The 22,932-nt window shown below is 49.9% G+C and overlaps 1 protein-coding gene across 1 annotated transcript; it reads left to right on the top strand.

The window, feature by feature from the left end:
• The first annotated feature begins 850 nt into the window (after positions 1–850).
• CYP4B1 (cytochrome P450 family 4 subfamily B member 1) lies at positions 851–19,627 on the top strand. Its single transcript, XM_057302331.1, has 12 exons — positions 851–1,065; positions 11,596–11,737; positions 11,928–11,972; positions 13,283–13,410; positions 14,269–14,393; positions 14,696–14,850; positions 14,996–15,102; positions 15,867–16,057; positions 17,862–17,995; positions 18,779–18,843; positions 18,945–19,027; positions 19,444–19,627. Exons 1-12 carry the CDS (start codon positions 886–888, stop codon positions 19,625–19,627), a joined length of 1,539 nt encoding a protein of 512 aa, XP_057158314.1. The 5' UTR covers positions 851–885.
• Positions 19,628–22,932: the final 3,305 nt, after the last annotated feature.

The following is a 22,932-nucleotide window of genomic DNA, read 5'->3' as shown; positions in this document are numbered from 1 at the left end:
TTGATTTCTTTAATCTGCCTGCCTCTGCAAATAACATACCCTCCCCAGGCAAGGCAGTGGTCTGAGCCAAACTTGTTCTTCCACAGAAGCCTGGGCTGTGGCATTGGGAGCTGCCAATGTCTTGCTGTGCAACTTTGGATATTTCCCTGCCTCTCTTGAGCTTAAGTGGCTCCATCCAGCCAGGAGGGATTGAATTTGATGACTTCTCATCACCCTGAAAGTTCTATGTTCCTAAGTGTCAAAATGGCACTATTGTTTTAGGGGTGGAGTTGGCCCCTTTCTGACGTGGTATTTCCCTTTTGGGGCTAGAACCTTGTCTCTGAAGGTGCCTCACAAAAAAGAACTCAAAGCATTGCGAGCCTAGCATAAATGCCAGCTCTCTTAAGGGTTCACATTGAAGGGGACACTGGAAGCTTTCTTGAGAGAAAGCATAGGCAAGCTGAGCCTCAGCTTCATTATCTGGGAAATGGGTATAAAATGTGAGTGCCTCTGACCTCCTTGCTGTTTGGGTTAAATGAGATAGTATGTAAAAAGTGCCTGAAACATTCACAGTGCTTGTATGAGAAGACAGTGGTTATTATGCTGATGATTACACCAAGAATTGCCATCTGTTTGTTCTAAGGAATCAAGGTGGGATACCCATTGCCTGTTTTTTTTGGAGTCCACTATTAGGTTTCTCTTCAGCCACTAGGCTCTCTCCTCTGTTGTTTGCAGTTTTGGAGGTTGCTGTCTCCGCCTTATGGCACTCAGCCCAGCCTTGGCTGCTGCTGGCTGCAGGGAGTGGCTAGGGCTGGGCGCTGACAAGATGCATGGGTCCAGAGTATAAAGGAACCCAGGAGCAGCTGAAGGCAGGTCAGATGAAGGCTAGGTGGCTGGAACTCCAACATGGTGCCCAGCTTCCTCTCCCTGAGTTTCTCCTCCTTGGGCCTGTGGGCTTCTGGGCTGATCTTGGTCTTAGGCTTTCTCAAGCTCATCCGCCTGCTGCTGCGGAGGCAGATGTTGGCTAAGGCTATGGACAACTTCCCAGGGCCTCCCACCCACTGGCTCTTTGGACATGCCCTCGAAGTATGTGGAGGTCGGGGGGGTGGGGGAGAAAGAAAACATCCTCCCTCCTTTCAGAGAATCAGGCCTAATTCCCAGGGGGCTGTGGAGGGAGACTTCAAACTTGGGCAGGGGGATGATGTCCTGGGATCCATGGCTTCCATTCAGCTTTCCCACCGGAATTTCTCCTTCACTCCAGCCTTTCAAGCTGACTTCAGAAGTGGGGGCAACTTCCAAGTCAGGGCTCAAGCATGGCACAGACACCTTCTCCTCATTCTGAGGCCCGAAGTTTGGACCAGGTTCTGCTAAAAGCTCAGCAATGACAGAAAGGCAATGGCAGAAATCCAAAACCTCTGGATAGTCCATAGAAGTAGGCAATCCATTGAAAGCTCAATCAGCGTCCGTGTTGTTGTGTGTAGTGTAAAGATTTCCATTTGTAAGGCAGGAAATGAGAGTGAGCATGAAGATGAGTACCGCCACATGACAGACCTCACCGAGTGTCTAAGCGGTTGGTGTCCCCAAAGGCAGGGCTCTCCCGGCCATGCCTATGGGTGGCTCAGGAGCCGTGACACCTTCCCAGGTTCAGATCATGGTTCGTCTTCCTGTTACTCCAGGGTGGGAACCACCTTAGCCCCTGCTCTCAGGAAGATCTCTTAGTTTCCTACTGTATTGGGGATCTAGACCAGAGGTTTCTAATTAGACACAGGGCAGGGAATTGGAATCAACTGGGAGGAGCAAATTCCTGGACCTCCAGTCCCTGGAGATTCTAATTTGTCAGATTGGAACTAGGAGTTTACATTTACAAACCTGTCCAAGTGTTAGTGTTTTGATCTGCAGCCAGCTTGGGGAATCCAGGTAGAGATGCCAGAGACTTTTCTTTCTTTCCCTCTCTTTTTCCTTTCCTTTCCCTTTCTTTCTTCCTTTTTTCTTCTTTCTTTTTCTTTCTTTCTTTTTCTTTCTTTCCTTCTTTCTTTCTTTCTTTCCTTCTTTCTTTCCTTCCTTCTCTCTCTCTCTCTTTTTCTTTCTTTCCTTCTTTCTTTCTTTCTTTCCTTCTTTCTTTCCTTCCTTCTCTCTCTCTCTCTCTCTTTCTTTCTTTCTTTCTTTTTTTGATGGGGAGTTTTGCTCTGTCTCCCAGGCTGGGGTGCAGTGGTGCAATCTTGGCTCACTGCAACCTCTGCCTCCCAGATTCAAGCAATTCTCGTGCCTCAGCCTCCCAAGTAGCTGGGACCACAGACACGCGCCACCATGCCTGGCTAATTTTTGTATTTTTGTAGAGATGGGGTTTCACTATGTTGGGCAGGCTGGACTCAAACTCCTGACCTCAAGTGATCCACCTGCCTCGGCCTCCCAAAGTGCTGGGATTATAGGTGTGAGCCACCGCGCCTGGCTGACATGCCAGAGATTGAGGCTCAGAGTGAGGCAAGTTCCTTCTCCTACCTTCTGAACTCACTTTCCTCATTCTCAGTCTGGGTGGGGGCACTGCTTCTCTTCCTTGATTGACACTAGAAATGAGCTTGACCTCTAGGCTTATTCTTGCCCTGACAGATAACCCTGTAACATGCATCCTGAAGACATCCAGGAAAGGAAAGTGTGGGTCAGAGAGATGAATCAGACCCAGGCCTGGGGTTCAAAGAGCTTACGGTCTGAAGGGAAAACAGACACCAGAGCCTTGCTCCCGAGCTGGGCAAGGTTCCTCCCCAGGATTCTGCCTTAGCCCCATTATTTTGATCTCAGCACCTGTCCTGTTGGGTTGAAGTCTTCTGTTTACCTATTCATCTTCTGCACTAGACTGTGGCTCCTGGAGGATGGAGATCTGATCTGATTCATCCCTGTACCCTCAGGGTCCAGCATAAAGCCTAGCGTAGTGTAGGCATCACTAATGAACCAGTAGTGAATGTTGGAGGGTAGGGAGAGTATCCACAGAGGAGAAAGCATGAGGGAGAAGAAAAGCAAAGGGACCAGGAGGGCTTGGGAGAGGCTTTGCTAAGTACACAAGAGGGCCAAGGGAAGGTTGAGGTCTGACACTAAAGGGGTACAAGAGGTATTTAGAGAGAACTTTCTCCCTTTCTTCTTGTTCCCTCTCCACTTCTACCTGCCTTCGTCAAAGTTGTGTTTGCCCTCAGCCAGGGACTTCTTTAGGACAGGGACCTTGCACCCCCACCTCCATGTCAGAGCTGGCTGTTTTCTTCCCCTTGATAGCCCCCACCCCCACCTTGAGAGTATGCAGAGGGCCTGGAACACAGTCTAGCTTTGGCTTCTTGGCTCTAACACAACTGTCTGAAGGGCCTTCTCTTGGCATCAGGTTGAGCAGACAAAGGCTGGAGGAGTGACTACTTGTGGGAACTACAAAGGTTTCCTGGGGAACCATTGCAAGCACAACTCCTGCAGTCATCAAGGGCTTGGCACCTCTGTTCTTGCCTGGATTCATACCTGAACTTGAGAAATGGGTTGGGCAGAGAGGGGATTATTTTCCCTAATGTAAAAATGAGGACATTGAAGTTCAGAGGGTGCAAAGTATTTGTCTATGTCTGTTTAGTAGCTCAGGAGTTAGGTCGAGACTGGGCCCAGGACTTCTGCATTTTAATTCATAATGTTGTCAGACCATAAAAGGTTACTGCAAAGTTGATTCTTAGGCCCAGCAATGATGGGAGTAGGAAGGGGAGGAAGACTGATAGGTAAAGGGACTGGGGGCAGGGAAGAGCTGCTGTCAGGATTAATTTCTCCTTCTTGGTCTCTGATTACAGTCTGGAGGCCTGGGTAGCATCTACCTGTCATCCTCCTCAATTCTCAGAACGTGTCTTCTGGAGGTGGGGACATGTCCTATTCTTCCAGGGTCCCCCTCATTCCAGTCTAGGAACCAGGGAGGACTTTGCACACAGTAGGTGCTCAGCTATATTGTTGGCCTGAGGTTGGAACCCTTGAAAGAAGCCAACAAATCGGTGTGTGTGTGTGTGTGTGTGTGTGTGTGTGTGTGTGTGTGTGTGTGTAGAATGCCAGCTCCCAGATCAAGGAAATGAGATACTCTGAGACTGCAGAGGCCTCTTTCCCAGCCATGCCCTTTGCTGTGAGAGTGCCCTTGACCTTGTGCTGTGTAGTGAAGATGGGACTGTGGCTCATTTTCATTCAGTAAACATTGATTACAGGCCTTCGCTGTGCCTGGTTAGCTAAGCCACTTTACCTCTCTGTGCTTCTGTTTCCCTGTCAACAAAGTGGAGATAATCATTTTTACCTTACTGGGTTAGAAGGGGATAGAAAGAGATAAAGTATAGGTATTTTGCAAACTACTGGGCAGATAAACGTCAGGTGTTAAATCATCATAGAGGGATTCTTGCTACAAAACACCCTGGGGCATTTGCTTTCTTCATCCCCTTCCTTCTTCTCAAGTCAACCCAGTCTTTGTGAGCCAGATATGGTCCCTCTTTCCTAAGCAACCAGCAGTGTCTGATCAACAACTCTGGGTCTGGTCCTATGCTGAGGCCAGAGGATGAAGAATCAAGACAAAGAGGTTGCCTCAGAGGAACTAGGTCTGTAGGAGAGATGAATAACACAGCAGAAGTGTTACCAATCTTTGGGCCTAGAGAAGGGCCCCTCTCAGTGTGGGGAGTCAGGGAAGGTCCAGGGAGGTGATGCTGAGGCACATTCTCAAAGATCTGGAGGTAGAAACCTGTGGCAGGAAATGCAGAAGAAAAGGCAGAAGGTGCTATCTGTGCAAAAAGGCACACAGGCTGGAAAAAGCAGTGTGTTTAGGAAATTAAATTGTGTTTTGGGGTCTAGGACATACCTGTGTTAGTAGCTCAGCGCTTCTGCAGTGGTGACAGGGAGGACAGAATGGAGAGGATGAGGCTGGAGGTAGACGGGGCAGTCACGCAGATCCTTGAGGCCAGGTCAAAAGGCTTTACCTTATTTTGAGGACGATGGGGAACGATGGAAGGAATTTAAGCAAGGGAGAGACAAGCTCAGACTTATGTTTTAGAAAGATCACTTTGGCTTCAAGGTGGCGAACAGATTGACAGAGGGCAAATAGGAGGCAGGGAGGCTAGGGTGGAGGTGATCCAGGCCTCCACCTTGTGTTGGGGAGTAAGCCAGTGGGCTGGAGGGAAGTGGAAGGTAGAGCAGGCCAGGTCTTGGCATGGTAGCCACAGGAGAGAGAGGCGTTGAGACCTCCACCATAGCCAGATGTGAGGGTCAGTGAGGGCTCCTCCATGTAGCAGGAAAAGGAAACAAGGATTACCCTTGGAGCTCTGTTAATTGGAGGCGTCAACACAGCTGGACCAGAGCAGAATCTAGCGAAAGTCATCAAAGGAGAGCCATAAGACTGGATTGTAAACAGGAGGAATGAATTTCTATGTCTCAATTTTAAAATGTGGGCATCTGAGCCCCAGGAAGAGGAGGCTCAGTGGCGGGCAGCACCTGTCAGTGTCTGGGTATGGGATCCTCGAGTACTGGATTTGGAGAATTCCGTGGCAGAGTCTCCTCCCATGACCTGCTACATCTGGTTCTTTTTGCTCTGGTTTGCTGATTTCAATGTAAAAATCACTTGGTGGGCCTGCAGGGAGGAGGGGCCGCCTCCACAGGGCATCCCTCTTCATATTGATATAAACTATGGAGAAAACGACATTCCGTATTCCTGGCTAGTTTTTGGGTGGGTGATGGTACCATCCCCAGGTTCAGTAGGAGAGGCAGATTTTGGGGACAAAAGTGTAGAACATGTGTATGAGTGTGGGTTTGGAAATGCTGGGTCTGAAGAATCTGGAGGGTGTCATGCAGAGAGTTCCGGGGGTTGATTATGATTCTGGACCTCAGGAGAAAGGTAAACTGGAAAGAGCTGTCAACTGAGAAATTGTTGGTAGGTAGATGGCACAGGAAACCACAGAAGCAGGTGAGAGCTTTCAGGGAGAAGACGCAAGGGAAGAGGCCAAGGACTGGATCTGGAGGAACAAAGAGTGGGTGAGGAGCTGCCCATGGCGGCCACTGGGAGAGAGGGGAGGACATCCAGGAGACAGTGCATGAGAGACAGGGAGTCAACTGGGCTCAGCGCCAGGGAGGGTGCTGGATTCCTTAGCAAGATCAGCATAGGAGAGGTGGGGCCATCACAAGGAATTGGAAAAAGTGGGCACAGCTCTTTAGAGAAGTTAGATTATGAAGGGATGAGCAAATAAGGTGTTAGCTGGAGGAGGAAGCTGAACAAAGGGAGATTTGGTTTCATTTTCTTTCTTTTTTTTTTTTAAAGTGAGAGACTTGAACAAATTTTGAATGAGGATGGGAAGGAGCCTGCAGAGAGGGTGAGGTCTGTGATTTGGGAGAGAGGGGCTGATTGATGGGTGAGGTGCCTTGTGGGGAGGGTTGGAATCCAGATGGACTGGTCTTGGACAGTCCCTGCATGCTTCTCTCCTGAAACAGAGGGAAACAGAGAGGCTGGGCGCAGGTGGGGTGGTCCTTCAGGTCTGCCAGCTGACTTTTTGGGGTTTCTTATCTGATGGTTTCTATTTTCTCTGGGAAGTACAGCAAGGGTGATCTGCCAGGAGTGAGGAGGGGAGAGGTAGAGAGGGCAGTTGAAATAAAAGTTTTTGAGAAGCAGATTGTGGCTGATGCCATGGGGCTTTCCAGAAGGCATTTCTGCTGATCTTTGCTGAAATGTCACCTTAGGGTGGCCTTCCTGACCCACCCCCATCCATAGTGGCAGCCTTGCCCCTTACTCTGCTTTTTTTCTTTCTGGAGTTATCACTACATGAAATTGTATTCTTGGTGTATTTGATTCTTTTTATTTTCTTTCTCCCCACTTGGAATATATGCTGGTGGGGCAGGGCTTTGTCTTGCTCACCACTGTAACCAGAAACTAGCACTGTCCCTGGCACAATGCCCATGTGTTGGAAGAGTGGATGAATCTCTGGGGGGAACCAACTCTGGGCAGCAAAGCCACCCATGCGGACTGAGGACAGATGACTGCATCCCCCTGGACTCTTGGGCATTTCTTGGGTCCCTGCCTTCCTGCCTTTTTAGCTGTTTGGATGTTTTCCTGCATTCCTCCTCTCACCTGATTGGGTGCTCCTGAGTCTGGAGTTCACCTTTGGATGCTGAAGACAGGAGGGGTGTTGGGGGCAGAGCACAGGCTTTGGAATCTAAAGACTGGGGCACGATGCTAGTTGTGTGACTTTGGGCAAAGCCCATCATCACTTCCTAGCCAAGGCATGGTGGCTAGAGAGTCCTGGTGACCACACTGATCTCACCCAAAGTCTCTTTGCTCCTTCTATTGAGCTAGGGGTTCTTTCTGTATGTTATCTGTTCACACGTACATGTGTAATGGTTTATTTGTCTTTGAAAGGGAGGATGGAGGATGAAGTCATGTTTGTCACCAGCATGGGAGGAAGTCACCTCTCTGCTCCCTGGGGTATTTTGCATTCGATCCCCTCTTTCCAGGCTCTCTCCATGGCTTTGTTCAACCTCACAGCCGAATCCCCAATGAGTTTTTGTACATTGAGTCTGCTTTTCCCACTGATTTTTATAGTTATTTCAGAGATGCTACCTCTTCTCCCTTTTGGTTGTTTTTTTCTTGGCTTCTAGCTCTTTAGCTTTATTTAAAAGCTTGGCAGTGGCTTGGACTCATGCACACATGGAGCTCTGGTAATTTTGGGGTGTGGGGAGAGGGCCCATAGTAGGGAGACAGCTGAGACCAGGGCACCAAAGGGCACCTAAGGGTGTCCATCCTGGAGGAGAGCAGACCTAGGGGGTTCTAGCCCCCAATTCCCAATCCCTGCAGGACTCCCCTGGGCAGTGGGAGCCTGTGTGGTCCCAGAGGGAGACCCATGGGGAAGGCTACGGGCAGGTGTCTTTCACTTTAGCGACTAAGAAGCCTTTTGAGGAATTAAGACTGTCCAAAGATGGTTGGGGTATTTTGAAAAGAAGTTTCCTGTCACTAGAGATGTTTGAGCACTTGGGCAGGGATTCTTACTGGGTGAAGGTGCTGGGCAGGCACCCTGTGTGCTGGGAATCCGAGACTGACATGACCTGCCTTGAGGGAACTATGACATGCTGCCGAAAAGGAAACCCCTTTGTCTTTCTCCTCCCTCACCTTTTGTTTTTCGAAACTCTTATCCCCATTTTGTGAGCAGACTGATTTTCATTCTGAAGCAGCCCCCTGGGGCACTGTAGCTGTAGCACACTGGTCAAGGGTAGCTTGTTTCTTGGACACTGGCCCACTGAGCTTCGGGTCAACTGGCTGATGGCTTGAGCAGGCTTGCTAACAAGGGCTGCAGAAAGAGACTAAGCCAGGATCCCTGGTCTCCCTTAACTCACGCTGGACTGTTCCCTTTGGTCTTTGTACCGCACATTTCCACCTATAAAGAGAGGTCAGGGTTCCACTAGGCAATGTTGAAATCCTTTTCCGATCTGATTCTTGGAGCAAAGCTTACTTTAGGCTCTTGAGAAGCAGAGAGGAAAGTGGTGACGTATGCTTGCTCTTCCCAATCCCTCCAGTGGTTTATTTCTGGTGAGGTCAACAAGGAGTGCCAATGTGAGGGTGGGAGGTGGGGCTGGGGAGCTGGGATCAGTGAATTATCTTCATACCCTGCTCTCTTCCTGTTTCCTTCCTTCTGGAGAAAAAAACAAGCTGTCCCAGACCTCCCAGTCCTGTAAGTGTCCCAGCTCAGGCATTCTGAGGGTGAGTCTGAGGCATGCAGTTGTGTAATCCAGAGGAACTGTCCAGGCAGTCATGTGTACCCCACAGGGCGGATGCCTCAGCCCTCTTGAGGGGCTGCAGCTGCAATAGTGGGACCAGGTGCTGGGAGCTGTCCTCCTTCTTACCAGGCTCCCGGGGTAATCGAGGCAGGTGCCTGGCAGGTGCTTCTAGTTCTCTAGCTTTATTTAAAAGTTTGGCCATGGCTTGGGCTCATGCACATGTTTTTTATTTATCTTAGTTTTATTTGTTTCTTAAATAAATCTAAAGAGCTAGGAGAAAGCTGGGCACAGGGAGGCAGTGGCAAGCTGGCTGTGACCTTGATCAGGGCACAGGTTGTGAATGTGGTCAGCATGAGACCAGGGTCTACTGTCCCTCGTGGGGTTGCTGCAGAGGTGCACAAGCATAGCTGATAAGGAGGGAAGTGGGGCTTGGATGAACCAGATCAGCCAGAGGCTCCTTCCAATCCTAAGATCCTATGAGTCTGGCTTTTTTGTGACTCAAGCCTTTCCTTGACCCATCCAATTGGGCTTTCTGGACTTGGTAGGGATGGAGAGAAGGGGAATGGCCAGGTGACCAGGAAGTTGGCAAGGAAAACCCAGGAGGGCAGATGGAAAAATAAGACAGACACCAGGGAAAGGAGCACTTCCAGGGATATCAGCCAGGAAGGAGGCAGGCATACAAGAATGTTTCCCCTTACCTGTGGGTGGAGATGATTTTTATCACTTTGTGTTCTTTTTGACATCGTGTACTCAAGGGCAGTGAAAACTCTTACAGCCCTGTTGGGTTGAACTCAGGATTCTGCGTTCAGAGGCAGTGAGGGAAGGGATCTATGGGATGATTACAGACGACTCCACAGAGGGCCTAGGAGGGGAAGAGCCCTAGAGAAGGCACAGATGGGTGGCTGGAGGCCAAAATAGGCCCAATCCCATGAGCCCTTGGAGATAGTGGCTTGGGCCAGAAAGGATCCCTGGGGGCTACATTATCAGATGCCTGTGTCCTTCTTTAAGAATGTTCCCTGGAAGATACAACATGGATGTCTTAGTCCTTTGTGTTGCTGTAAATGAATACCTGAGACTGGGTAAAAGGTTTATTTGGCTCACAGTTCCACAGGCTGTACAGGAGGCATGGTCAATATCTGCTTCTGGTGAAACTGCTATTCATGAGGAGGAGCTTTAGGAAACTGCTATTCATGAGGAAGAGCAGACATCACATGGCAAGAGAGGAGGAAAGGAGAAAGAGAGAGAGAGAGAGAAAGAGGTGCCAGACTCTTTTTAACAAACAGCTCTCATGGGAACTAAGAGAACTCACTCAATCCTGCCAGAATGGCCCCAGGGCCATTCATGAGGGATCCACCCCTATGATGCCAACACCTCCCATGAGGCCCCACCTCCAACATTGGAGATCAGATTTCAAAATGAGATTAGGAGGGGACAAATGTCCAAATTATTAAGGTTTGGACATTTTTCCCTTCCTAATTTGTTTGGATACTATCAGTGAATAGGTGGCAATTGTGAGAGAGAATTTTACAGAGAGAAAAAGCAGGCTCAGCACAGGCTCAGGCCTCAACAGGAATTTTATGGGACTGTAACCTAACCTCTCTATTCCTTAGGCTCCTCTTCCCTAAAATGGGACCACTTAGAATTGTTGTGAGGATTCAATCAGGTCAAAATGTAAGGTGCTTAGAACAAGGTCTAGTACACAGCAAGTGCTTAATAAAGATTAGTCATTACCATGCCTCCCCACAAACTCCAGAGCTTGGACCTTTTCCAAGGCCCCTGGGCAGGCCACTAGGAGTGTTAAGTGTATCTTTGAAAGACTCCCACTAAATGGGGAAAAATAGTTAAATACATTATGGTACATCCTTATAGTGAAATACTACACAACTGTTAAAAATAGTAATGACAGTTAAGTGCACTAGCTTGGAAAGGAGGACAAGTTATGTTCAATGAAAAATGGCTGGTTTTGCAAAAATATTTATTGTATAACTTCATTTACTTAAAACACCTCTGGGTGAGTAAACGTGACTAGAAAGACCTCCAAAGGACATATACCACCCTCCGGATGACCTATTCAAGCTCATCCCAGGTGACCGTCCCACCATGGGGCAGCTCCTGGAAGACACCGTGATCTTTCCCAACCCAGCACGTTTGTGCTTGCTGTTTTCTCACCCGGAATGCTTTTCCTTTATGCTTCACATGGCCAGAGACTCACCATCCTTCAAGTTTCACCTTAAATGTTGTCTCCAACAAGAAGCCTTCCAAGATTACCCTATCTAAGCAGGCCCTCCCTGTTAGTGTCTCTCATAGCACTGTTTTTATTCTGAGCACTCACTATTGTCTGTGATTATTTTACTTAATTGTCTACTTGTCTATTATCTGTCTTCTCCATAGAATGAAAGGGCAGAACTTGTCTGTCTCATTCCCCTGAGATGTCTAGAACAGAGCCCTGCACATGTAGGCCCTCAATAAAAATGTGTTGAACGATACGGCAGGGGTGGAATTGAGGCCATTTCTCTATTGCACAATGAGCAAATATTACCTATCTTTATAATTAAAGAGCTTTAATGTGGAGAAGAAAGCACTTTCTGGCTGCAGTGCAGTAGAGAGTTGGTGGCAGGTGCTAAATGGAAGCAGGTTGGCTAGTTTGGGGATGTTGAGCTAACCCCGGTGTGAGAAGAGGGCGGCTTGGAATTACAGCAGTGGTTGTGGGGCTGGAGAGGGCACTAAGCCCAGGGATGTGTAGGAGAAGGGGGTGCAGGAGAGGTAAGGAAGCAACCAGGGCCTGCCTGGGCAGCCTTCTCCCCTACCCTCCCAGGGACTTGGGGCCTAGCTGGTGACAATGTGTTCCTGAATGACCTTGGCCTTCTGTCATCATTTCAGATCCAGGAGACGGGGAGCCTCGACAAAGTGGTGTCCTGGGCCCACCAGTTCCCATATGCCCACCCACTCTGGTTCGGACAGTTCATTGGCTTCCTGAACATCTATGAGCCTGACTATGCCAAAGCTGTGTACAGCTGTGGGGGTGAGGAGAGAGGATGGGGATCTCAGGAGAGGGTGGGGTTTCCTGAGAACAAAGGGCTCAGGGCATGATATGGGGAGGAAGCCTGGGCCTGTATACTAAGTCTGGGCAGCTGAGGTTCCCACCCTACTCATAAATGAGCCTCCTCTAGGAACCCCGGGTCCCTGCTTGACCTGATTGTCTCCTCCTGCAGACCCTAAGGCCCCTGATGTGTATGACTTCTTCCTCCAGTGGATTGGTGAGTGAGCACCTGCCTTCCCTGCCCTGCCAACCTCAGACCCGTGGTGCTGGGTGACTAGGATCCTGGCCTGTCCCACTCAATTGGTTATCCCAGATGGCCTAGTTCTCGGGTGCCCATCCTAAGCTCAGCTGCTCAGTGGGGAGACAGGGGAGGAGCAGGAGAGCCCCCAGCTGTGGGGCCAAGGCATCTTCTCTGGCACGGCCTGATTCTCTAGACAGGGCAAAGGCTTTGGAGAATGTGTGAGTGCGAAGAACAGTTTCCTGAAGGAGGTGGCACTAGAGTTGATCCAAAAGGAGATTTAAATAGGTAGTGCTGGCCAGGGCAAGGGTCTAAGGAAATGGTGTGGTGGTAGGACCACGGCTGGTCACCAGAGGCTGTGAGGCTGTCAGGGTGGCTACAAGGCAGAGCCCAGCTTGGAGATGATGCTGGGCAGGGAGGACAGGCCAGCCTTGACTGCCAGGATAAGGAGGTGATTTGATGTTGAGAGTAGGTGGGAGTCATTGAGTATTTTATTTTATTTTATTTTACTTTTTCCTTTACAGAGGTACTCAAGTTAAAGCCATTGAGTATTCTTTAGCCAAGGCCATATGCTTCTCCAAAGCTCCTCTTTTACTCATGATCCTATGGTGTCTTCAGTATTTTCCTGGGAGCTGAGAAAGGGCAGGGCCAAGAGGGAGAACACATTCCCAATCCTATTTACTCACCGAGTACCACTGGGAAGACTTTTTGCTTCTAACCCTCTTTTTAGTTATCAATGGGAGGATAAAATTAGAAGGCAGGCAGAAAAGGGTTAGGAAAATGAAGAGATGGTTTTGAAGACAGGAATGCATTTCCATTGCTAGGTGTGTTGGAGTGGGGTAGGAAGGGTCCCACCTGAGGCCATGAAGCACGAACACGGTGGGACATTCCCTAAGTCCTAAAGCTGTGGCCAGTCTCAGCAGCTGAGAGTCAAGGCTCAGCAGGCTCCCCCTCTGCTTGGCTGTCCCCAGGGGGATGCGTGTCCTTTGTCTCACATCTGGCAATGTCATCTGACACAAGTTCCTGGACCCAGGCTTTGTGGGTGCAGCTGAGAGGCAGAAACTGAGTTATCCTGTCCTAAGGAAGGAGCTCACTCAGCCAAGAACTGCTGCCACCTGTCTCCTGAGGTCCTGGTAGCCTAGGGTGAGGGCATGGAGGGCTATACTGCGTTGCTTAGTGGCCCACCCTTGGAGGGTTCAGGCTCAGGGATGGAGTCTGGTAGGATGTGCTTAGCCCCAGGCTGCCAGGGCCTGGAATGACCAGCCCTCTCTCTCCCATCCCTTCCCCAGGGAGAGGCCTGCTGGTTCTTGAGGGGCCCAAGTGGTTGCAGCACCGCAAGCTGCTCACACCTGGCTTTCATTATGATGTGCTGAAGCCCTATGTGGCCGTGTTCACTGAGTCTACACGTATCATGCTGGTGAGCTCCCTGTGCCAGAGTACTGGAGGCTGTTGCCTGCTGGGCTAGCCCCTCTCCACCCTGATTTTGTCTTGGGGAGAGCAGGTGGTGCTCTGCAGTAAGGAGAATAGCTGAGCCCCAAGGCCTGTTCTGCCTGCAACAGCAGTGCCAAAGCCCTGCTCTACTGACATGTGCCGCAGGCTGCCACTGAGTAGGTGCTGAATCTCTGAGTGTCCTGGCAGCCCGATCCTTGTCTCCACCAGGAGACCCAGCCCTCTTTCCTCCCAGGCCAAAGGGTCTCTGTGAGAACTTAATAAGGCTCCTAGCATAGCAGGTTTGAGGACTGCCTATATTTGAGAGTATGGGGAAAGGCTTTCACATCTAAAAAGTGTCTCCTCATTTTCTGTCTACCACAGCTGCCCAGAATTATGTCAATACAACTCATCTCTAAGAGGGATGTCAGAGGTCAGGGTTAGAGTCTTAGGGCTGGGTAATCCCTAAGTTATCCAGGCTAGTCTTTCCCCTTGTAGGAAACTCCCCTCCAGGATTACTTACATACACACTGTGCAGGGGAGCTCACCACCTCTCAGCCATCCTACTCCCTTATAGGCTGCCCTGACTGGGACAAAAAGTCTGTGTGCTGTGCAAGATCTGCCTCCTGGTCCTGCCCTCTGAGCCTGAAGCCCAGAGGCTGCCAAACTTCTACCCACCCTATCCTGATATTCCAGCAGGATGGAGGGCAGGACAGGGACTGGGAGTGTGTGAAGGGGGCTTGGTGGTGGAGGATAGGCTACGGGTCCTGGAGGGCAGCTTGGGGCATCCAGCCCAACTAACCCCCACATCACCTCCTACACATTGCCTCCTATCCCTGGACTCCAGGACAAGTGGGAAGAGAAAGCTCGGGAGGGTAAGTCCTTTGACATCTTCTGCGATGTGGGTCACATGGCGCTGAACACACTCATGAAGTGCACCTTTGGAAGAGGAGACACCGGCCTGGGCCACAGGTCAGGAGCCACCTCGGGGCTGACCGCACTGTCTCCAAAGCCAGCTTAGAGGGGAGAGTTGGCAGGGGTCCTGGGCCCTGATCTGAGAAGAGATAGGGTCCTGCCCCGGGGAGCCTTAGCTTGCGGGGAGACAGGACCTGCTCATGTTGGGGTAAACACCTGGCTTTAGCAAGGAGGCTTAAGGGCAGGGAGAAGAAGAGCAGGATGCTCTGTGGTTGGGGCTAGATTCCTGGAATGGAGTTGCTCTGGCTCTGCTCCTGGGCCAGTGTCTAAGCCAATCCTTCCTCCTACCCTCTGCTTAGCAGGGACAGCAGCTACTACCTTGCAGTCAGCGATCTCACTCTGTTGATGCAGCAGCGCCTTGTGTCCTTCCAGTACCATAATGACTTCATCTACTGGCTCACCCCACATGGCCACCGCTTCCTGCGGGCCTGCCAGGTGGCCCATGACCATACAGGTGGGCCTTTCCCACAAGGCTCACCTCTAGGAAGCCTGGGTTCCTCCTCCTGGCCCCTCTATGCCCCCTCCCATTATAGGACCCCAGTTCCCCTTTGGACAGAAGATGGCTTCCCAGGCAGTGACACTCTGTGCTTTTGGTTCAGACCAGGTCATCAGGGAGCGGAAGGCAGCCCTGCAGGATGAGAAGGTGCGGAAGAAGATCCAGAACCGGAGGCACCTGGACTTCCTGGACATTCTCCTGGGTGCCCGGGTGAGTACATTGTTGCCCACCCCTACCTGAGGACTGGTCCCAGAGAGGTGTTCAACCATCCTCCCAGGACAGCAGAAGGAGCTCTTAAGCATTTCCCCCTCTTTCCTCAGCAAATATAACCTGTTCCTCGTCCCATGAAACATATTAGCAAGGGTTCAGAGGTGGGCAGGTGTAGGGTGTGTGTGCCTGAGCTGTGGAGTTGGGAGCCTAGGTCACGTGGTAGTGGCTGGATGACATTTCTAGACTTCTAAGATCCCTCAAAATGTTGGCCTTGAAGAATCCTAGAATCTTAGACTTCATTCATTCATTCATTCATTCAGTAAGTTCTTTATTCATCAATTCTAGAAACTCACTGAGTTCTGACTCTGGGTCATTTCTGTGCTAGGATGCAGAGATGGGAAAGACCTGGCCCTTCCCTCCAGATGCTTACAGTCCAGCAGGGGAGACAGTAGGTAGATGTTGACCAAAATGTCTTCCTCTGGCAGGTGGTATTCTATGTGCCCAGTGAGCAGAACTAACAGTCAGGGCTGGACAAGGTCACAAGTCATTTGGCCAGAGCATTTAGGGAGGGCTTTGTGGAGGAGGAGGCATCCAGGCTGAGCTTTGAAGGAATATAGGAATCTGGGGGAAGGTCCTAATCCACCCTCTGAAAAGGAGCTTTCACTCCCTCCCAGAGACCTTCATTTGACAACCACCATTATGAGTTCTTCTTGTTACCCACCTCCAATACCTCAGGCTGTCCTATTATGCCTTCCCTAACCCAGGATGAAGATGACATCAAACTGTCAGATGCAGACCTCCGGGCTGAAGTGGACACATTCATGTTTGAAGGCCATGACACCACCACCAGTGGTATCTCCTGGTTTCTCTACTGCATGGCCCTGTACCCTGAGCACCAGCATCGTTGTAGAGAGGAGGTCCGTGAGATCCTAGGGGACCAGGACTCCTTCCAGTGGTGAGTCTGAGGGTGGGCCCGGTTTATCCTGCTCAGCCCTTGGGAAGGGCGATGCCCATCCTGTCCTGAACCATCCTGGAAATCAGGTGAGGTGGCGGCTGCTATCCTGTTTCCCCCAGTGTCATACCTTTTGTGGTGGTGGGGGGTGGGGAGAGTGGTTGGCTGGGCACAGATGCACCCCTGAGCCCATTCTCCCAAAATGGAGCCTTTTCAGAAGTGTTATGTAGAGAAAGTTGTCAACAAGAGGCTGATATTTTGTGTGCTAAATTCTTCTGACGGTAGAACCTGATTACCCTTCTGGGTCCCTGGATAGAGTAGGGAGAGCTGGGAGAGAAAGAGGTGGAAATGTGGGGGTGAACAGAGCTGGGACAGCTGGGAGAGCCAGTGCCTTGCTACTTGCCTTTGGATGGCAATACTCAGCTTCCAGATGCCATATCTCTCCTGCTGGTGAAGGAGAAAAGACTTCCCCAAACTTCATCACTTAAAAACTTTCCATTCTTTTCCCCTGTTTCTTGGCTCAAGACTGAACTCCTAAACACTTAAGGATTGACCCTGACCTCTCTGCAGTGTGAGCTCTGGGAGTCTCTCAAGAGGCTCCTCCACCCTTGCTGGCTGCCTGTTCCCCTCAGGCCTTTGCTTGTGGTCAGACACCCTGCCTTTCTCTCTGGGCTCCTGAGCAGCCTCCAAGAGGGGGCTAGGCACACAGCAGGGTTACAGAAAATGCTGAGCCGGAGGGGGAACTTTAGATCCACTTGAGAGGGACTGACCTATAACTCCAGGGTCTAGGACCTGGAGTATGAAGCCTCTATTACCATTTCTGTTGGTCATATGTGAGAATCCCCCCGCCACGGGGTATCCAGACACATGCCAGGTGCTATCAGGGGTGCAGAACGGAAGAGAAAGAGAAGCCATGCTGCTCGTGGGGAGTTTTATGGAGACAAATTCACATAATCAAACAGCGAGAGAAAAATCACAGGATCACGTGGTCTGAATGTTGAGGGCAGAGGGAAGGAGTGAGGCTTGAACTGACTTTCTAAGGAGGGTTAAAATTCAGGCAAAGAGAGAGAGGTAGGCATTGTAGGCTGGGTAACAATGTGAACACAACCCGAGGCAGGGATTAGAATATTTATTTTATTTTCACGTCATTCCATCTAGAGCTTGAAGCAACTTAGAGGACAGTTATTCAATAAAATAGTAAAATGCAAATGAAAAATAAGAGCCAGTGGGGAGTTTGGCGACTCTGCAATAAAATATTGCCCTGTAGTTATAGTTGGATGTCACATTTGGGCCTGAGCTTCCCGGTGGCCAAAGGGAAAAGACACACACACACACACACACACACACACACACACACACACACACTTCACCTCATTAAATAATGCATGAACTTTGGTTGGTTCATTCAACCAATGTGTATCAGCCCCGGTTTCTTTCATTCAGCTCAGTAGGGGAAACCAAGCTGAAACCTAAAGAACTGTCCTTTGTAGGCTTCCATGGGGGTCCTGAGAGTTGCAGAAGTGACCTTGTCTTTGATGGCTGGGTGCACATTCATCTCTAGGGTCCTGTGCCTTCTTCTCCTACCAGTGAAGATGAGAAAGGGATGGAGAAAAGTGGAACCAGATCCTTTAGATCTAAGTGTTCACACCGTGTCAGGCCTAGCCTGGCCAGGGGCACTTGGAACTCTGTGCCTCTGACTCTTGAGTGTGTGGTGGTGGTGAGGGAGGAAAACTGGGGCTGGGGTCTGCTTTCTCGCCAAATCCTGTTGCTTCCCATTCCAAGAATGTTCTGGTTGTGTTGCTGGCAGGGATGATCTGGGCAAAATGACTTATCTGACCATGTGCATCAAGGAGAGCTTCCGCCTCTACCCACCTGTGCCCCAGGTGTACCGCCAGCTCAGCAAGCCTGTCACCTTTGTGGATGGCCGGTCTCTACCTGCAGGTGGGATGGGTGGATTTGGGGGTGGAAAAGGAGTCCCTGCATGCTCCTCTGGCACCCTCTGTGCCTTTAGTCAAATCTTTGCACTTTTGGGGAAGAGCTCAGGCTTTGCGTTCAGAGGGCCCTGGGTCTAAATCCCAGCCCCACAACATATTGATCAATTCTTCTACCTCTGAGCCTCCATTTCCCCTTCTGTAAAATGGGGATGAGAAGAGTATCTATGTTTCTAGGCTGCTGTCAGGATTAAAGAGAATGTTCACCAAGGCTGCCATGTACCACCATGCAGGTCATGCCCTGAACAGCACCAGGGAGCAACACTCACATAGACTATGATGCTGTGCAGTGTGCAACCTGCACAACTGTATGTGGTAGCTTCATAAAGAGTGTTAAGCCTGTACCTGGTTCATAGTAAGCACCTGGTGAATGATAGCTGTTACTGTTGGCAGTATAATATTATGAATAATAACTTCCCAAGAGTCAGTTAGCTGAAAAGGTTTAATAGTTCCTTCCTGTTCTACCTCATGATGGATGGGTTCATTCTCCCCTTTATTCATTTCACAAATGTCTATCAGGTGCTGTACCCAGTGCCGGGATTACAGGAACTGGGCATCATGATGATCAAAGTACTGTGATGAGTCGGGTGTGGTCATGAACTCTCTGTCACTGGCAGTGGTCAGGCAGGAGCTGGTGCCCCAGTTAAGGGGTCACTAGGGGACTCTGACCTTATGTGGAGGTAGGCCTGGCTTCCCAGGACTACCTGGTCACCAACCTCTGTTCTGCCCATAGGAAGCCTGATCTCTATGCATATCTATGCCCTCCATAGGAACAGTGCTGTATGGCCCGACCCTGAGGTACCCTTTCCCTGGGCTGGGAGATCAGACAGGGTGGGGGACTGGGAGGGTCACCCTCTGCCAGAACCTGGTGAGTGTTTAAGCAAGGCCTGTCCCTTCAGGTCTTTGACCCTCTGCGCTTTTCCACTGAGAATGCATCCAAACGCCATCCCTTTGCCTTTATGCCCTTCTCTGCTGGGCCCAGGTATGGAGAGACCCAGTATCCCAGGCCCTCAGGACTGGGGAGGAGAGGGTGGATGACATCATAGGGGAGGCACTATTAGAAGGTACTCTGAATAAGGGGGAATCATGCTGGGTTTGTGGTGGTTCTAATGCAGGAGGCTTCTTCTTGCAATTATCATATTCCTGTCCCTGGGAAGTGGGTGGGATAGATGAGTCATTCCAAGAGAGAACCCCATGCCAGACCCCCACCATGTGAATCTACCTGGTCTGGGACCCTCACCATGCTCCCAAGGTTTGTTTCATAAGCCCAGGTCAACCAATCTATCAGCCAGTTATTCATCCAAAAACAGTTATCTCTTTTGTTGGCTGCTAAGAGCACTGAATGTCATCACTCTGGACGCTCCATTGCACGATGACTCTTTGTGCTGCTTGCTACAGGAACTGCATTGGGCAGCAGTTTGCCATGAGTGAGATGAAGGTGGTCACAGCCATGTGCTTGCTCCACTTTGAGTTCTCTCTGGACCCCTCACGGCTGCCCATCAAGATGCCCCAGCTTGTCCTGCGCTCCAAGAATGGCTTTCACCTCCACCTGAAGCCACTGGGCCCTGGGTCTGGGAATTAGCTCTGATGAGAATGGGGTCCCAGATGGCTCAGGCTGTGACCTCCCTGGGCACCACCCTCCCCAGGCTGGGTGTGGAGGAGTTGGGGCACCCTGCCTTCAGGAGGCTTGTAGTTTAGAAGGGAAGTAGGCATTACCATAGACGACTCCTAGAGGACAGTGCTATGTAAAAATGTGTGTCTATAAATGTTTATCATGCATGTATTCTAGAGCTCATTCATTTATTCAACAAACATTTGGTGAGCACCTATTTCGTTCGAGAAACTTCATTTATCTCCTATAATTGGCAAACTTAAAAATGCAGCAGAAACTTACATTCCAACCTTAGAGACTCATAGTGAGCACAAGGAAAGTTTTGCCCTGAGATTCATGGTTATGGCTGGGTACCACCAAATAGAAGAATGGCTTAGGGGAGTGCCCCTTCACTGAGATGTGTTTCTTTGTTGAACTTTGTGTGTGTGTGTTTAGAATATAACAGACATAAGAAAAAATTACCTAAATGAAGACTGTACAAAATAATAAATAATTCTGAAGCAGACTCTCTTGTAACCATCACTGAAGTCAAGAAATATGGAATATGGTATCACTGATGTGTCTTCTGCTCCTCCTGAGATGGGTCTCTGTGGCACCCCTGCCATTGTCAGTGTCTGTGTCTCACAGTCACGTGGTGCTCCAGGCATTCAGGGGTCAGCTGGGGAAGGTGGCCAAGTGGCATTAGAAGGGGGTTTCCTGGAGGAAAGGAACCCCTCTCCCCCACTTGAATCAGCTTAAATCAGGCCTTGAGGAGGCCTGGGAGGCTGGATGGGAGGGGGCCATTATTCCACTTCTGTAGGAAGGGAAGGAACCTGTAAGACACTCATCTGGGAGGAGCTTGAGCTGAGGCTTCTGATTCTGGCCTCTTTGACCAAGCCTCCATCATTGTACTGACACTCTCCGAGAGTGTGTGTCAGTGTGAAAAGGAGCTAAGAGCTTTGGTGTGAGAAGGGATAGACAGGCTCCCTGTGGGAGGGAGATAGGAGGCTGGGGAATGGTGGGCACCAAAGATGGATTCCATTTAATTCTTCCAGTTCTCTAAACACACTCTGCTGCCTCCTATGATCCTGGACATGTGTGTACATGTGTGTGGGTTGAATGTGGAGTGTGCAATGGACACATACAGATGTGGCTGTGCCTGAGTGTCTCTATATGGTGTCGTGGAATGTGCACAGATGTGCACTCAGCCTGAGTCTTGCCCATTGCATGGACTGAGCAGGTTACTTTTTGGTCACTCATTCATGCCCTATGGGATCCTGTGGTTAGAGCAACTCTCCATGGCTGACCACCCAGAATTCTGAGCCCCCACTGTCCTTTGTTCTCTGAGCATGGCCAGCACGAGCCCTCGCGTGCTATCTGATACTAGGGACCTGCTGAACATCCTGTGCAGGAAGTTCCCAGCCCACTCTTCTGTCCCAACCCTCTCCCTCTGACCCCAGTCAAACACTGACTGTCCAGGCTGCTCCTTTCCTGCCTCTTCTCAGAGCAGGGCTAAAGTAACCCAGTGATTTGGGAGGTCAGGGGACTGGGAGGGAGGTTCTGCCTACAGCCACCAATTTAGGGAGAAGCCCTGTCAGAGAAGCAGAAAAAGATGTCACATCTTAGTAAAAAGAAGGTCTGTCTATAGCATTCAGGGACCTGGGCTAAAAATGGGGGACACCTGTGCTCAGATCCAGCAAGAGAAGCAAGGTCTAAATGGAGAGAAACTGGCACAGCAGGGACACCAGTCCAGTGAAGCTGTGAGAAGTAGGGGACTGGGTGTTGAAACAGCCCCAAGGCAGTCACCAAGTGTGGACAGGGTTGAGGATGTCCCTGTTCACTCGGGGTGGCCAGCCAGAGAGGCAGGAAACCACCACAAGGCTGTGGTGAGGGGGAGGAAGTGCTTGGGGTCCGACATCCTCTCCACTGGCCAGACCCATTTGTCTACCTTGGCTCCTCCCAGACCTTGCTGGATAGCTGCCCACTCTGTGAACTTCCTGAAGAGCCTGCAGACCTCATGTGTGAGGGAGACCAACAGGTGCCTGGTCATGTGGCCAGGCTGGGCTCCCTTTTCACGTCTCATTGCGGGTATGAGAGGCTGGATCCTTGAGGCCCTCATGCCAGACCAGGCCTGTGAGGCTTTCCTGCTCAGCTCACAACAGCCCTGCTGGTTGGGATGTGGTGTGTCACTGCTCAGACTCTGGTTGCTAACTTGATTCCCAATGTGGCAGTGTTTGGAGTCTGGGCCTTGTGGGCAGTGTTTGGGTCATGGGGGTGGATCTCTCATAAATAGATTAATGTCCTAGAAGAAAACCAAGGCAATACCATTCAGGACATAGGCATGGGCAAGGACTTCATGTCTAAAACACCAAAAGCAATGGCAACAAAAGCCAAAATTGACAAATGGGATCTAATTAAACTAAAGAGCTTCTGCACAGCAAAAGAAACTACCATCAGAGTGAACAGGCAACTTACAGAATGGGAGAAATTTTTTGCAATCTACTCATCTGACAAAGGGCTAATATCCAGAATCTACAAAGAACTTAAACAAATTTACAAGAAAAAAACAACCCCATCAAAAAGTGGGCAAAGGATATGAATAGACACTTCTCACAAGAAGACATTTATGCAGCCAAAAGACACATGAAAAAATGCTCATCATCACTGGCCATCAGAGAAATGCAAATCAAAACCACAATGAGATACCATCTCACACCAGTTAGAATGGCAATCATTAAAAAGTCAGGAAACAACAGGTGCTGGAGAGGAGGTGGAGAAATAGGAACACTTTTACACTGTTAGTGGGACTGTAAACTAGTTCAACCATTGTGGAAGTCAGTGTGGCGATTTCTCAGGGATCTAGAACTAGAAATACCATTTGACCCAGCCATCCCATTACTGGGCATATACCCAAAGGATTATAAATCATGCTGCTATAAAGACACATGCACACGTATGTTTATTGCAGCACTATTCACAACAGCAAAGACTTGGAACCAACCCAAATGTCCAACAATGATAGACTGGATTAAGAAAACATGGCACATATACACCATGGAATACTATGCAGTCACAAAAAAGATGAGTTCATGTCCTTTGTAGGGACGTGGATGAAGCTGGAAACCATCATTCTCAGCAAGCTATCGCAAGGACAAAAAACCAAACACCGCCATGTTCTCACTCATAGGTGGGAATTGAACAATGAGAACACTTGGACACAGGAAGGGGAACATCACACACCGGGTCCTGTTGTGGGGTGGGGGGAGGGGGGAGGGAAAGCATTAGGAGATATACCT

The sequence above is a fragment of the Pan paniscus genome, chromosome 1 (assembly GCF_029289425.2).
Source record: "Pan paniscus chromosome 1, NHGRI_mPanPan1-v2.0_pri, whole genome shotgun sequence".
In the NCBI taxonomy this organism is placed as follows: domain Eukaryota; kingdom Metazoa; phylum Chordata; class Mammalia; order Primates; family Hominidae; genus Pan; species Pan paniscus.
Note: the sequence above shows the minus strand (reverse complement) of the source record. Positions and strands in the feature narration are given on the sequence as shown.